The 15270-nt window shown below is 30.7% G+C and overlaps 1 protein-coding gene across 1 annotated transcript in view; it reads right to left on the reverse strand.

The window, feature by feature from the left end:
• Positions 1 to 15270, reverse strand: part of KCNH7 (potassium voltage-gated channel subfamily H member 7) — a 480494-nt gene that overhangs the window by 40639 nt on the left and 424585 nt on the right. The window contains exons 8-9 of the mRNA XM_049773364.1: positions 9810 to 10209; positions 3988 to 4187 (exon numbers count right to left, since the gene is read on the reverse strand). Of these exons, the coding sequence (XP_049629321.1) occupies positions 3988 to 4187; positions 9810 to 10209 (600 nt within the window). The remainder of the gene's footprint in view (positions 1 to 3987; positions 4188 to 9809; positions 10210 to 15270) is intronic.

Below are 15270 nucleotides of genomic sequence, written 5' to 3' on the forward strand. Positions count from 1 at the left end.
AGGAGAGATATGTGGGAGACATGCTGGGAACAGGAGTGGAGGGAGGACAACATTGGTGGTTGGAATGCCCTTCATTCATTGTCACTATGTACTGTAAATAATTCTATATAATGAACTTCAGTCACAATAAAAAAAAGAAGTCCTAAACCAAATGTCAGAGTTTTCATTTTTGATGTTTTAAAATATTTAAAAAATAAATACAATGAAATTTCAAAGAGGTAAAGTGACTTGCCCAAGTTTAGTGACATAATGATTGAGACTAAGTGTTTGAATCATCAGACTTTTTATTTCCTTTTTCTATGGCTAGACATTACTGGATAAGCATTCTGGATAAGTATTTTCTGGTTAGACATTTATTGAGGAGCATATTTAGATAAAGAATAAATTTAATTAAATTCTCCTTTAGACACTTCCTACATGTCAATATAATTATGAGTTATCGTTATTTCTGCCATAGTGGTTTACTTCCATCCTGAGTGATTTATAGAATGTACTTTCTGGGGTCCTTCTTGATTCAAGATAAGATCCTGTGAATAATATCAGAAAACCTGATTTTAGGCTGACATACAAAGCTATTTTTAGTTCTTTTCAATGTTTTAGTTAAAATTAATCTTGGCTAATGTTAGAAAATTTCAGATTGTGTCAGAAATGGCTTTTATTTGGGGAGATTCCTTGAGATACCTTCAGTTCTAATCCAGTACATAATCATCTCCATAATACCCAGATTTCTTAGGAAAGGATTTTCAGAGTCAAAGAACAGAAATTGTTGAGATAATATATTAAGGCTGAATTCATATGCAAAATATACCCTTCCTTTAATATTATTCTCTGTTCTAATCCCTTTCCTTTTGCATTCTTAGCAATTTAGTTTAGCTACATAGGAGTACCATAATTATTCTCAGAATACTTTATGTTCTGGGACAATTTGAAATGGCCATTTTACAAAAGCACAAAATGTAGACAATATGGAATATGGCTGCAGGTTAAAGATAAACTTGTCACAATAATTTGAAATCTATTAAGGAATCAAATATTTGTAATTATAAAAATTAAGCTTGGGTAAATTAATTTGGTGTTATTTGAAATTGAAAAAGTGAATATCTGAAATATTTCATGAGAAATTATATAATGATATAATATACATGATATAATGTAAATTAAAACAGCTTGATGAAGTTTATTTTTGCTTGTTTGTTTTCATTTTGGGGCCATAACCCATGATGCAAAAGGGTTATTCTAGGCTCTACACTCAGAAATACTTGTGATGGGACAATATGGGATCAAACCTGGGTTGAATCTGTACAAGAAAGGACCCAACTTGCTGTAGAATTGCTCTGACCCCTGATGGACTTTTTATTCTTCACACTAAGTAAACTCAAATAACTTTACATTATTTAATTTACAATAACCTTACATGAATATGGATTTTCATAATATAGTTTATAAATTCATTTAGATTTTTTGGGGGGTGGTTGGGATACGTTTGACAGTTCTCAGAAGTTATTCCTGGCTCTGTGTTCAGAAATCACTGTTTTTTCATTTGTGTCAGTGCACGGGAAATCATATGTGATACCTGGGATTTGAACAGGGATCAGTGGAATGCAAGGCAATCTCTGTTCTCAAATCTCCAGTCCTATATATTTTTTTAATCTCTTATAGGGTAAAATTTTTCTTTAATTGACTTTCTTTGCATTTGTTTAATCTGTAGGCATCTTCCATTTACTGAATTTTTAGTTACCTTGAATTATTATATTTTACTCACATTTCAGTCACACGATGAGAAATGTAGACACTGTATTACAAAGAAATTCGTGCAAAGTCAAGCTCTCACAACCACATGCAAGACTTATTAGCACATGGTTTAGAGCTCACACATTCCAGGATCATGTTATAACAGGCATGCAGATGAGAGGAAAGAATAGATTCTACATTATGAAAATAGATGATGATGAAAGAGAATGACATTTTCTTAATGACAATCATCTAATGCAAACCGTATACCCATAACATTTACCAAAGTGAGGTAAGGACCAAAAGGGCAACTTTCTGTGGGTAATGGGAAACTATAATATCAGAAGTCAAGCCACTGGTAAGTTAAGGATTTCTATCCTGTAGTTGGCCCCTTCCAAGTAGTGTTCCCCAGATTCTTGATTTTAATTTCCTCTGCTATATCATGCAAAAAAAGTTAAAGCTAACATTGGAAATCATTTAACAAGTGCTAAACCTGATAGATAACAGGGTTTTTCTCCACAGTTTATACAAGCATTAAATTGGATATAAATACCTCCTGTTCTTACCGGTGGGTGTTGTGATTCCATGTATTAAGGTGTGAAGCAGACAGGAAAGAGATAAATCTTTCATAAGTACATTGCAAATAGGCAAGTGGTATATAAACCATATTCATAGGTAATAGGGTTAAACAATAAAAGATAAATAGTTACAAAAATATTGTACCACAAATTTTTTACAAAACTTGAGTTATATAGAGTGGGGGTTCACAATCAATGTCTATTACTGTAATTAAAATAATGTTGAAGTATGGAATGAAAATCTGTACAAAATGTGTTTTCATTAAAAGATTTTAATATTACTTCAGACAACCCAGAATTAAAAATTTTTTCAAAATTCCTGGATAAAAATTTCTCCTTAAAATAAAAGAGAAGGAAATATATAATATTGAGGAAATTGGAGGTGTCTCCTTTTGAGATTAAGTTATACTTGAGTGACATCAATTTATTAAAGTACCCTTCACAAGTAGTAGTGGGATAATTACAAAAACTCATGTTATTCAGTAATAGTTCTACATGAAATGTACTTAATTAATTAGTATTTCAATTAAATTTTTATAATAACATGGTTTCTCAGCCAAATCAGTCATAAACATCAATGATAAACTTATCCATATGTAAACCTATCTTTTTAATGGGGCAATATTTCTTTTTTTTCTTTGCCTATTAAGTTTTTATATTTAGCTTTTTTTTTTTGTTAGAGCAGTACTGGTTAAATAAAAAACAGTGAATCAAAATTAAACTAGGCTCACTTAATATTAATTACTCTGTTGAATTTATCAGGTATGAATGACTTTATTTTTTAAGAAATATTAGAAACAGGGTCTTTCCCAATGGATTAGTAAGCAGAATGGAGAAACCATATTTTAAAGTTTACAGTAAATCTGTAATATACGCCTTATCATTTGAGTTAATCTTACAATCTGTCTTTACTGAAGTTTTCTATAAATAAACTTGGGTCAATATAATTATATGAACTCTAACAATATAAACTCTAATAAGATTATACATTATTTATTTCTTGAGCAGTGAAAATAGGGGAAGCATTAAGAAAATGATTTGTGAAAAGTTGATGTCAAATATCCCTAAGGTTATAAAGCAATTCATATTTCCATCTTAAATGAAAAATTACAGTAAACAAGGAACAGTAAAAGAGGCTCATGTAAATTATTTAAAAAGAGTATCCATAGTATCATTAATGGAAATATGAAACTTCCTACCATAAATTAAATGAACTGTATAAGGGCCTGATTTTTTTTATATAAGTCTTCAAAATGCCTGTTCTTTAAAAGTATAATAAACTCAGGTCTCTGTTTGGGTATTATCATTTTTACTGTTAACTTTCCAAATATTAATACCCAGGAGTTCAATTAATACTTTTTCATGCTGGCAGCTAAGTCATGTGTTGAAAATCCAAATCCCGGTGTAGTAATACTCTTTCTAACTTGAAGTGAGAAAACTATTACATAGTTATATCAGTTTGCATCACGTTATATGCCTTTGCCACACAATATAACTAAATATAGCACCATGCAATGCCATGAGTTGAGAATGAGACACTACCTCCAGGGGAGAAAATAGACAACCAAGAGAGGAAAACAAAGCAAGGGGTTTAAAGCTAGAGGATTTTTTCCCCCTCTATGTTGGCTGTAACTATAACGCCTATGGTGTTCACATTTTGGAAAATACAAATACATACCATGTTCATGTCAATGCCATTGGTATAAGTCCACGCATGCTGGAAATACTCTTCTAGGCGTTGCCTCAGAGGGTTGGGAATTTGGTGAAAGCGAATGAATTCTTTAACTCGAAGCATCTGCATATGGTACCTGGCAGTTCCCGAGTATAGTCTTTGGATAATTGCAGACACATTTCCAAATATACTTGCATACATTAATGCTGAATCAGATAAAAAAAATAAAATTATGAGGTGGACTGCACTAGGGATATTATATCTTATCACAATTTTATGTAGACTTTTAAATTTCTCAATTCAGTTGTGAAGATTTCTCAATTACATATAGGGATGAAATAAGCTAATACAGTTGTAAAGGCATAGATATTTAGAAGGAAAGTATCTAGGTTTATCAAGTATCTTAAATTCAAACAAAATTTAAATTGTCTACAGATTCAACCAATAATTTGGAGTATTTCTATAAATAACTCAATTTAGAGTAAAGATTTTACTTATAGCATAATAAAAAGGTATGCCATATAATTACTTCCCTGAGATATGTTTTCTGGACAAAATGGTGATAAGAAAAATGGTAATAAGAAAAAATACTTTTAGGAATTTTATAAATAGTCAATATATAAAAATAAAAATATTTCTATCCTTCAGTCTAAATCTACTCTTTTGATATTGTAATTTATTGTAAATCTGAACATCATTTAAAAAAGTTTACATTTTCTAAAGATGGTAACTTATTTTTAGAAACCTACAGTTTCTTTAGAATCTATTTGTACATTATTTTAAAGTTAAGTTTCATGGTATTTATAAGAAATATATATTTTTGGTTTAGAAGATGAAAGTCAAGTTTATTTTATCTTTTTTTTTGGGGGGGGGCACACCCGGCAGCTCTCAGGGGTTACTCCTGGCTCTATGCTCAGAAATCTCCCCTGTCAGGCATGGGGGACCGACCATATGGAATGCTAGGATTCGAACCACCATCCTTCTGCATGCAAGGCAAATGCTCTACCTCCATGCTATTTCTCCAACTCCAAGTTTATTTTATCTTTATAGAGAAAAATAGAATGTATCTTTGTTCTTTCATCTATGGGAAGAAAGGAATTTCTAGATAATCTTTGCCATATATTCAATACTTTGGTTGGTGTTTTTTGTAGTGCTTCCAAGAATAAATCTTTATGATTTAACATCAAGTTTTAGTGGGGTACAGGTGGACACAATTAGGAGTGCATAAGGCTTACACATGGCTCTGTTTTCAGGTATTACTCCTGGGAACCATATAAGTGCAGGGGATTGAATCGGGCACTTGCATGTAAGGCTTTTAAGTCTTAAGCTCTGTATTTTAGCCCTTAACGTTTTGTTTAAGCATCTATTTTTTCTTATTTATAGTATCTAATAATCTTAGAAAAAGTAGTAAATGATAAATCATATCATGATGCATGACCTATATCTTGACATTTCAATTTGTAAAATTTTAAAGACAATAATATAAATGTTTAAGGTGCTAGAGCAGAAATATACAAATCAGGTGTGGTAAAAATAAATATCTTGTAGTGCTCTATTAAAATGTATTTATTCAACACAAGTTTTTTTCCTATTGCACTTTACTAACCTATTGTACTACTCATCACTTTTTCTAAGTGTTCCACCTACATTGAAGTAGTATGAAAATACTTATTCTTCAAGGATAAATAATTGCCAGTATGTCAATAATTGATTATGTAATTTAAGTGCTTGATGTTTTTACTGATTTTCTGTCTACTTATTCCATAAAATACTGAAGAATGGCAAAGTTGTCAACTATAATGGTAGATTATTTTATGGTGAATTTATCTATAATTCTTTTAGGTGCTGTCACTTTTTGCTTGATCTACTTTAAATTCTGTATTTAGGGGCATGAACATTGAGGATTTTTTAAATTTATCTATGTTATCTCTAGTAATAATATTTTTGTTGATGTCTACTTTGAAAATGATAGTGCTGCCTTTGTATTTTCTTATATTCTATATTTAGATGCTCATTTTTTAGAATATTTTCTTTTACCCTGTCTATAAGTTTTGGTTGTTTTTTATTTAGACACCATATGAGTCAGACTTGCATTGCCTTAATAATTTTGACTCTTCAATGAGCATATTTATTTAATTTTCTTTTAATGTAATTTTGATACAGTTGGGTTTAAATCATTCTATTCTGGGTCAGATTGGACAGCAGGTTTGTCTTGCATGTGGCTGACTGGGGTTTGATCCCTGGTACTCCAGATGGTCTCCTGTGCATAGCCAAGAATGATGTTTAGCAGAGAGCCAGGAATAAGCTCTAATCACAGTGTGGCCTCAAAACAAAAAAAAACAACAAAAACGAAACAAAAATAAAACAAAAATTTATTCTGTTCTAAATTTTTTTTTTTTATTCTTTTTTTTTTTTTTGTGGTTTTGGGTCACACCCAGCAGTGCTCAGGGGTTATTCCTGGCTCCATGCTCAGAAATTGCTCCTGGCAGGCACCGGGGACCATATGGGACTCCGGGATTCGGACTGATGACCTTTTGCATGAAAGGCAAGCGCTTTACCTCCATGCTCTCTCCGGCCCCTATTCTGTTCTAAATTTTGAGGAGCTTTGCCTCAAGCATTTGTGGTTCAGCAGATACTTATGCAGTAGATTTTTCTTTCCATTGCCTCCTATTTCTCCAGGAATCAAACAATCCAACTATCTCTTTTACAATGATCAAAAAGCAGTTGATCTCTACCTCCCTTTATTCTCTTAAAGGAGAGAAAGAACCAAAGCAAAGAGAGATTTGATATTTCTTTAATTAAAAATCACTTTAGTTTGACTTTTTAATTTTATCAGCAGGAGAAATCAATAGCTTCTTATTTTTAACATACTATGAAAATAAATTTTCCCAAGTTGTTTGTCAATAGATCAGAGATAGAGAACATTTACCTTTAATTGTTTGTGACATTTTAAAATCAAGTATGTGTATGATAGTTGTAAAGACATATACATAGTTATATATAGAGTATATACATCTGCACATATCAGTTATAATTATTTTAACTGCTTAAGTTCTAATTTATTTTACATCTTATTTATGTAAAAATGTAAATTTTTAAAAATGGAATCTTTGTAAATAACAGTTTTAAGAAAAGTATTCATAGGCATTTGAATTTTTGGTTTCTTTTAATTATAAGCATAATTTATTTGTTTTAGTAAAAATTCACTTCAAATATTTCTTGTACAATAAAGACTTATATAAAGAAACTAATGATGAGAATTCTACCCAATAAATAGTTGAAAGGGAATATAATAAAAATTAGTGCTAATATAAGATTTTGTACTTTATGTTACATTTTATTCTTAGGTTGACATCAGTCTATTTATAGTATGATTAATATTTATTTAATGCACAAATATAACCAAGTTAAGACAATTAATTTTTTTTCTAATGCAATTAGGCATAAGAGAAAATTGTAAGTAGATACAAATGCATACATCAAATAACTAAGTAAACTTCAGGGCATTCTTATTCTATTAAATTTCAAGGGCTAATTATAACTTTTCTTTACTTATGGCATAAGATGATCATAACATTTACAAAAATATCTATAAACTTTTCTCTATTTGATATTAAATTCTATATAATATCCCACTATTTTTTATGTGCACCCATCCAAGTGGTATTTAGGTTACTCTCAGTTTGGTGCTTGTGGCTTTCTCTGATACTTGGGAAACATGTGCTGTTTGGGTCAGAACCTAGTACTACTGTATTGCAAAGCATGTGCTCATCTACTAAGCTGTATTTCCAGCGTCAAACTATATAATCACAGTTTTATTACAATATACAAAATGAAGTATGTTATTCCAATAAAGGGTGTTATATGAGATATGAGTATATCTTAAACCGTTGACTTAGTAAAGTGCTTTCTCTTAAAATATAAAATCACCTGTAGAAAATATTTCTTAATCAACAGCAATAACCCAGTGTAATTTTTAAAATAAAAATGAATAAAAAGGAAAGAATGACAGAATGAAGAAAATAAGGAAGAACTAAAATTTCCAAGAATTCTCTAATTTGGAAATCAGTGTTTGGGTACAGAAAATGTATTGTTACTTTGTAAATATAAAATGATTCACATCATAGCAGTATTAAGCATTGAACTCAATCATCATAAGTGACATGAATTCCTAAATGGCGAACAAATTAAACTTCAGGACATCTTAATATTTTTGTTTCATAAATTTGCTTTCTCTTTAAAAATGTTATATGGTTATATGTATGTATAAACATACACATATATATTTTCAACATTGGTGTAGATTAATATATTTTTTTTATTTTGGGGTCACACCCATTAGTGCTCAGGGCTTAATCCTGGCTTTGCACTCAGGGATCACTTCTGGTGTGATTCTGGGGACCATCAGTGATTTCTGGGATGAAACCTGGATCAAGTGTACTGTTACTGCTCTGGGCACAATAAATTTATTATTATGGAATTAAAATTTTTTATTTGCTACTCATGTCACTGAATTGATAATCACAATATTAATTGGCAATTGTAAACACAATTGTAGGACCACATTTCCTTTATGATAATCAATCTCTTTGAAAAAAATATTTTAAAAACTTTTTCCAATGGCTTTCTGATGAAATACTAGTGTGTGTTTATAACCAACACTTAACCTGAGCTATAGAATATATTAAAAGCTATTTAAATTATTTGTTAATTTTACTAACATAAATCTATACTAATGCTTATAAATTTATGTATATATAAAAGTAAAATTAAAATGTATCACAAAATGGGCGTACCTATTGTTGTTACACATATAAGTTAAGCTTATTAAATGTTTCATTGATATATACATTAGTACATAAAAATAAACTTCAGATTGAGTTGGAGTAATAGTATAGTGGGTACAAACATTTGTCTTGCACATGACTGACCCATATTTGACTACCAGAATTCAATATGGTCCCCTGAGCCCTCAAGGGATGATTCCTATGCACATAGACAGTATACTAAAAAAATAACTAAATAAAATAATCTCCAGAACCAAAAACTGAAAAAAGAAAAACAAGCAAACAAAATACAAATAAAATAAGCTCCAGGTCTATTTTCAAATATGTATGAATTAAAATGATGATATATTTGAGGCTTTGAAAATACTTCATACATTTACCAACTGCTATAAAACATCAGCAAGGTTATTGTGTTTCCATAGTGTAACTATTTTTAATGATAACATTAAAACATCTTAACTTTAACACAGATTTTTCTCTTATTCCATAGAATATACACCAAATAAGTGATGCTCACAAATTACCCTATTAGAGGATGAAGGGTAATCATTTAGGGCTCAACATTAAGTCACAGTTAAAAGGTGTTTTTAGTCCATTCTAGGAAAATACACATATATGTATATTTGCATATATTTCATAAGTACATATATACATAAGAGATTTGCTTACATTGCATATGCATATATAGTATCTATCACTCTTTTATCTAAAATGTAAAATAAGCAAAACTCTCCCATTATAGTTTGAATAAAAATCATTGACAATTATCAATTAACACTGATTTTACAAAATGAAGACTGAGTTGAATGTCTCAGTTTTCAAGACTCATGCTACTTCAATTTTACACTCAGGTTCTTCTGAGGTTTCTCAAAGGACTTAGGTGTATCTCCTTCACAGAGATTGAGATTTGATAGAATCCATTACACATGTTATTACAACACTTCTATAGTTTTCTATTCTTGTTTGCCTTACTCCTAGATGATCTCCAGCAAGTAATTGTGTGGATATCCTTATTTTATAAAAAATGAGAAATCTACTTACAGCCAATCAGCATGACACAGATTGAAAAGATTTTCTCCGAATTCGTGTTAGGAGACACATTCCCAAATCCTACACTGGTTAAACTGCTGAAGGTAAAATAAAGTGCTGTGACATATTTGTCTTTAATGGATGGTCCAGAACTTGAATCACTGTCATTGTAAAGTTTCCCAATTTGTAGTCCTAAGGAATCCAACCATCCGATTTTATCAGTCAGGTATGGTCTTTCTACATTCCCAATCGCATACCAGATGCATGCCAGCCAGTGAGCAATTAGGGCAAATATGCACATTAAGAGCATTAGAACAGCAGCTCCGTATTCTGAATATCGGTCAAGTTTTCGTGCCACTCGCACAAGACGAAGGAGTCGAGCTGTTTTCAAAAGACCAATTAATGTTGTTGTCTGTGGAAATAAATGTATATGGTTAGAAATACCTGAATTGCTAAAAAAAATTACTGTAATTATTTGAGGCAAAACATCATGCATTGGAATAAAAGAACATTGTAATACGTTGAGGGTAACAAAAAGCACATTTGAATTATTGAGTTTTTTTTTTTAATTTTACAGTTTTTAGGAAAACATTTGAAAATATGTGACACAGTGACTTATTGTCTTGGCTTATAAGAACCTGTTTTGGTTTGAGTTAAACAAATTGCACATACCAACCACCAAATACAACAGTAGTTCATCAGCACATATTTCAGTTTATCACTGGTAAGCCTACCAAGTGTCACACATTGAGGTTATAGTGCTCAACAGATACAGTATTCACCTTTTAGTGTAAATATTAAGTAAGTGAAACTTCTTCTTTAATGAGAACAAGGTCCACTCCTCATTGTAGAAGGCAGGTATTATTTTTTAATGAATAGTACAATCTTTTCAGAGAATGCAACATGATTGTGATAATAAAACCAAAGGAGATGCTAGAGATTGTTTGGCGACATAAATTGGGGTTACACGCACTTTAAAAAGAAAAGTCAAGGAAGATAGAACTAAGGAGCTGATATTAGAGTTTAGAAAGATATACATAAAAAAGGAAGCCAGTTAAACAGATCATTGGGAACCCTCATAGGATTATTGCATGCTACATTTAACTATAGTTAAACAGATTTTTCTTTATAATGTGCTCAATTTATCAACTTTTCTTGATATCCTGATGATATTATACGATTTGATTTAGGATTTGATATGTATAACTAATTGCATGATTATTACTGACCAGGTATCTAATAATAAGACACTGCTATATAATAACAGGATACTTAACTGGTTGTCTGGACTTGAAATCTGATAAGTACAAATTACAAGTTCATCTCTTAAGTTTCCTAAATAATGTCAACTATAAGTACTATATAATTCTCATGGCATATAATTATTCCATAGTTACATGGTATTTACCAATCAATTATTGAGTCATTTTATCTGCTCATTGTTGGTGTTTACAAAGTACATCCAACTGTGTTAAAACATGTATGTTTTAATTAAGACACATAGAATAAATATTACCCTGTTCATTTATATTGATTTGGTGGTAAAATAGAACTATTGAAAATAGCTCTTTTCTTGATAGGTTAGAATAACTTGTCATGTCCTTCCCCCTCCTTTGTTCCTCATTGAGTATAAAGAGAAGAAATACTTTTTTAGTAAATATTAGAACCCTCTAGAGGAGAGCAGGCCAGGTAGTTGAACTATGCTTATTACAATCCAAATCTGGCTTTAGATAGGCAAGCCTTCTCTGTTTCCAGTGTTGCTATTCCTCAAGGTATAACAAAGAGAATAGTTTTCTTTTTTTCTTCACAAGTTTAAAAGTATGACTCTTTAAATGAATAAATGGAGAATTTAAATTAGCATTACCAGTTCTTGTGAGGGGTCAACTTTACAATATCACTTATCATTATATTCTAGGACCTTAGAACAGATATTATTAAAACTTGCTTTGGTGCTACTTTGTCATCTGGGACATGTTATTCACATTCTTCCTAAGCAACTTTTTTTTTTGCTAAAAATAGGGCGATAAGCCTAATTTTAAGGTTATAATGAATACTGAGCAAATAAGAGCCTTCCATGCTTTTGAGACCATATACTTATTAGTTTCAAATGGTAGGCAGAAACTTTATATGGTGAAATAGTTTTATAGAGCAAACTACTTTCCACGTAAAGATTGAAACTTTATCTAGGTTCATGAATGCTCATATTTGGGTAGCCAGATGATTTTGGTTTAATATAGATAGAATCACTACTACATTACCCAGTTCACGAGTTTACTTCTGTGGGGGTGTTGCAAAGTTATTGGGTTGGCATTAGAATTTAGAGTTAATAGATGAATAGAAGCCATTCTTTGTTGCTGTGAATTTAATTTCATATGCTCTCCAGACATACTAAAATTCTTTTTTTTTAAATGAGGGTGGGCATGTTGAGAACATTCTGCTTTGCTTGAAGGAATATTTATGTGGTCAGAAATTAAGTAATAGCTTTATGCATGCAAGGCCATTACCTTGATATCACATTCATCTCTCTGACCCTATTTTCAATATTAATAAAAATTAAAACAAAAATGTCCTAAAACCTATCACAAAAATTAAAAGATGTAAAGAATTTTCTCTAGGATATTATTTTTTGAGTGTTAATCATATTAAAAAAAACTACTATCTGTTTTTGTTACTTTATAAAATATTTAGAAAGCCATGGAGATATAGTACAAACGGTAAAGCACTTTCCTTGCACACAACCTGACCCCTGATTTAATCCTCCACAATACATAAGTCCTCTTTATTTTCAGGACTGATTTATATGAATAAAACCAGGAGTGTAACCTTTGTCCTTATCCCCAACGTCCCCGCCAAAACTACAAATTCATTAGAAGACAGAAAGTGATGGATCATTTTTCAGTAGATTAATGTAAAAAGAACCTTGTCTTCTCTTCCTATTTAGCAAGTGAGGAATTTATCTACAGATTGAAAGAGAATATCTTCTCTAAAATATTTTGTTTAGTACATTATTTTGTATTCATTTGTGAATAATTAGATGTAAGCAATGGAACTCAGCTGATAACTCAAATAGTTACACATAATGCAGTGAATCTACCAAATAAAGCACAGTTTTTAAACTATCTTCTAGTATTTTAGTGAGTGTGAATTGTACCATTTCAACACTTGTTTGAACAAATCACTAGTAATCTTAAAACCTCTAATTGTATATAAATCTTGGTAGAGGGAATAAAAGAGTAACTTTGGCTACCCCTTTAATTAATCATAAACATCAAATCTCACAAATTGTGATTTTTAATGAAGTTTTTATAACTTCCTTAAAAAATTCACTCAATGTTTAAGATCCTTTACTACTGAATAGCTTTTATTTTTTATTTTTATTTAGTTTTATAAGTGATATACTATTTAGTTGGGGGAGAGTCACACCTGGTGGTGCTCAGCGATTACTTTTGACTCTGCACTCAGAAATCACTCCTGGAGAGCTCAGGTTGCCATATAGAATGCTGAAAATCAAACCCAGGTCAGCAGCATGCAAGGTCAGCACCCTATCTGCTGTGCTATCTCTCTGGTCCCATGACATCATTCTATATTGCTGAAACTTGAATTCATTTCCTTTAGTTATAGTAACATGAAAAGCTGCTCACCAAATTGTTATAAACAGCTTCAGGCAAATGTTACAGCAAATAAACATGTATAAAATAAATATGAAAGCTATATATTTAATGTAACTTTGAATTATTCTAAAAAATACTGACACAAGCATTTCCTACTCATAAAAATTTTATTAAAAATACTTATAATTATCAATGTAATATAAATATTTGATAAAATATTTGTTTATTTCTAGAGATCAAAATTAGTCCCTTAGGGTTTTTTTAAAAATAAAATCTATCTTACAAAAACTGTGATATTGTGTTTTTATTTATCAAAATGAATTTTTTGAGACTAAATCAAAAGTCTCCAAGTATAAATCAATGGCTACTTTTGCCTTATCTCTAAAGAAGTATGTAAAAGAGATAAGACAACATTATGTGTAGACTCGATGTATATGTATATGGTTTTCAAAATGAACTTTGTTAATTAAATTTGAACATTAGTATGTTTAATGACTCAGAAACTCACTTTCACAAAATAATGACAGCCATTATACTGATCAAACTCAGAAGGAATGCTGACAAGATGATTAGAGTTTCTGTATGGATGCTTGCTAAGCTTTTCCTTTTATCCACTCCATGATTCATCTATAAGACTAATGAAGCAAATATATTAATGTGAATAGAAAGATCTATTTTCTAATATAAAATCTCCTCAAAGAGCAATGTATTTACTTAATCAATGATCTTTCTTGCCTGTTTCATACTCATGAAAAATTTTAGTATGAAAGCTAAGTATGATAGGAGAGAGGTCAAGATTGCAGGTAATTAAAATATACTAATTATCAGGAGAGGAAAAGTTAATAAAGTATGCAAAGAATAGAATACTGTAGATTTTGATAACTAATAGTTTTGAAGGTTAAGCTAAATATTTAAAAATTTGAGAGAGATAAAACATTTAAGGACAATAGTAAGACTGCACATAATAAGACTGCAGACTGAGTCAATTATATTTTAATATTGTTCTTTGCCTCATGATATTATTCAAATTTACCATATTTGCTGGCATATAAGATGATCCTTCAACCCATGAAAAACTTCCTAAAAGTCGGGAGTCATATTATATGCTGGTATACGGCATGCTGAAACTTGTTCCAGCTTCAGGGATGAGTGCTCCGCACCCCTCTTACTTTTAAGAAGTAACTTACTTTTAAGACTTTTAGGAAGTTTTTCATGGGTTGAAGTGTCGTCTTATACACTGGCAAATATGGTATGTGAGTGGCATGATATTTGACCTACAAATTGTGACCCTCCAGACTCTTGTTGAATATCTACATGGAACTCAGTGCACAATTATGGTATAGAAATCTGCCCTAAACCAGTCTTTGACATTATTGTACTTAATTTTCAATTTAGTGTCTCTTATTTAATTTTTATAATAATATATTTAGATTCAGTTGTTTATATGATACCCATGACATCAGATGCTCATCTTAACTTGCATACTCAGATCACAAACCTGCATCTCAAACTTACCTAGTGAAATACAGGAATTCTCTCAAAGTAACCCTTCTATCTAGATTTTTTCCATCCAGATAAATAAATACATCACTATATAAAAAAGTTGCTTTACCATCTCCTTCTCAATTCCCACTACCAAATGTTTTGAACATGAACTTACCATCAAAATATCTAAATTCTCACTTTTCTCTTATAGCTCTGATATTACCAATTTTTTCTGTAAGTCCTAATATTTATTCATGTAATGTATTCCAAATCTATCCCTTTATTGTCATCATACATATTATATAGTTCAACTAGTATTGTTTAGTGCCAATTACACTACAGCCAAACATTTAGCATAGCTCCTTGCACTTTGACTA

Source organism: Suncus etruscus, chromosome 5 (assembly GCF_024139225.1).
Source record: "Suncus etruscus isolate mSunEtr1 chromosome 5, mSunEtr1.pri.cur, whole genome shotgun sequence".
Taxonomy (NCBI): domain Eukaryota; kingdom Metazoa; phylum Chordata; class Mammalia; order Eulipotyphla; family Soricidae; genus Suncus; species Suncus etruscus.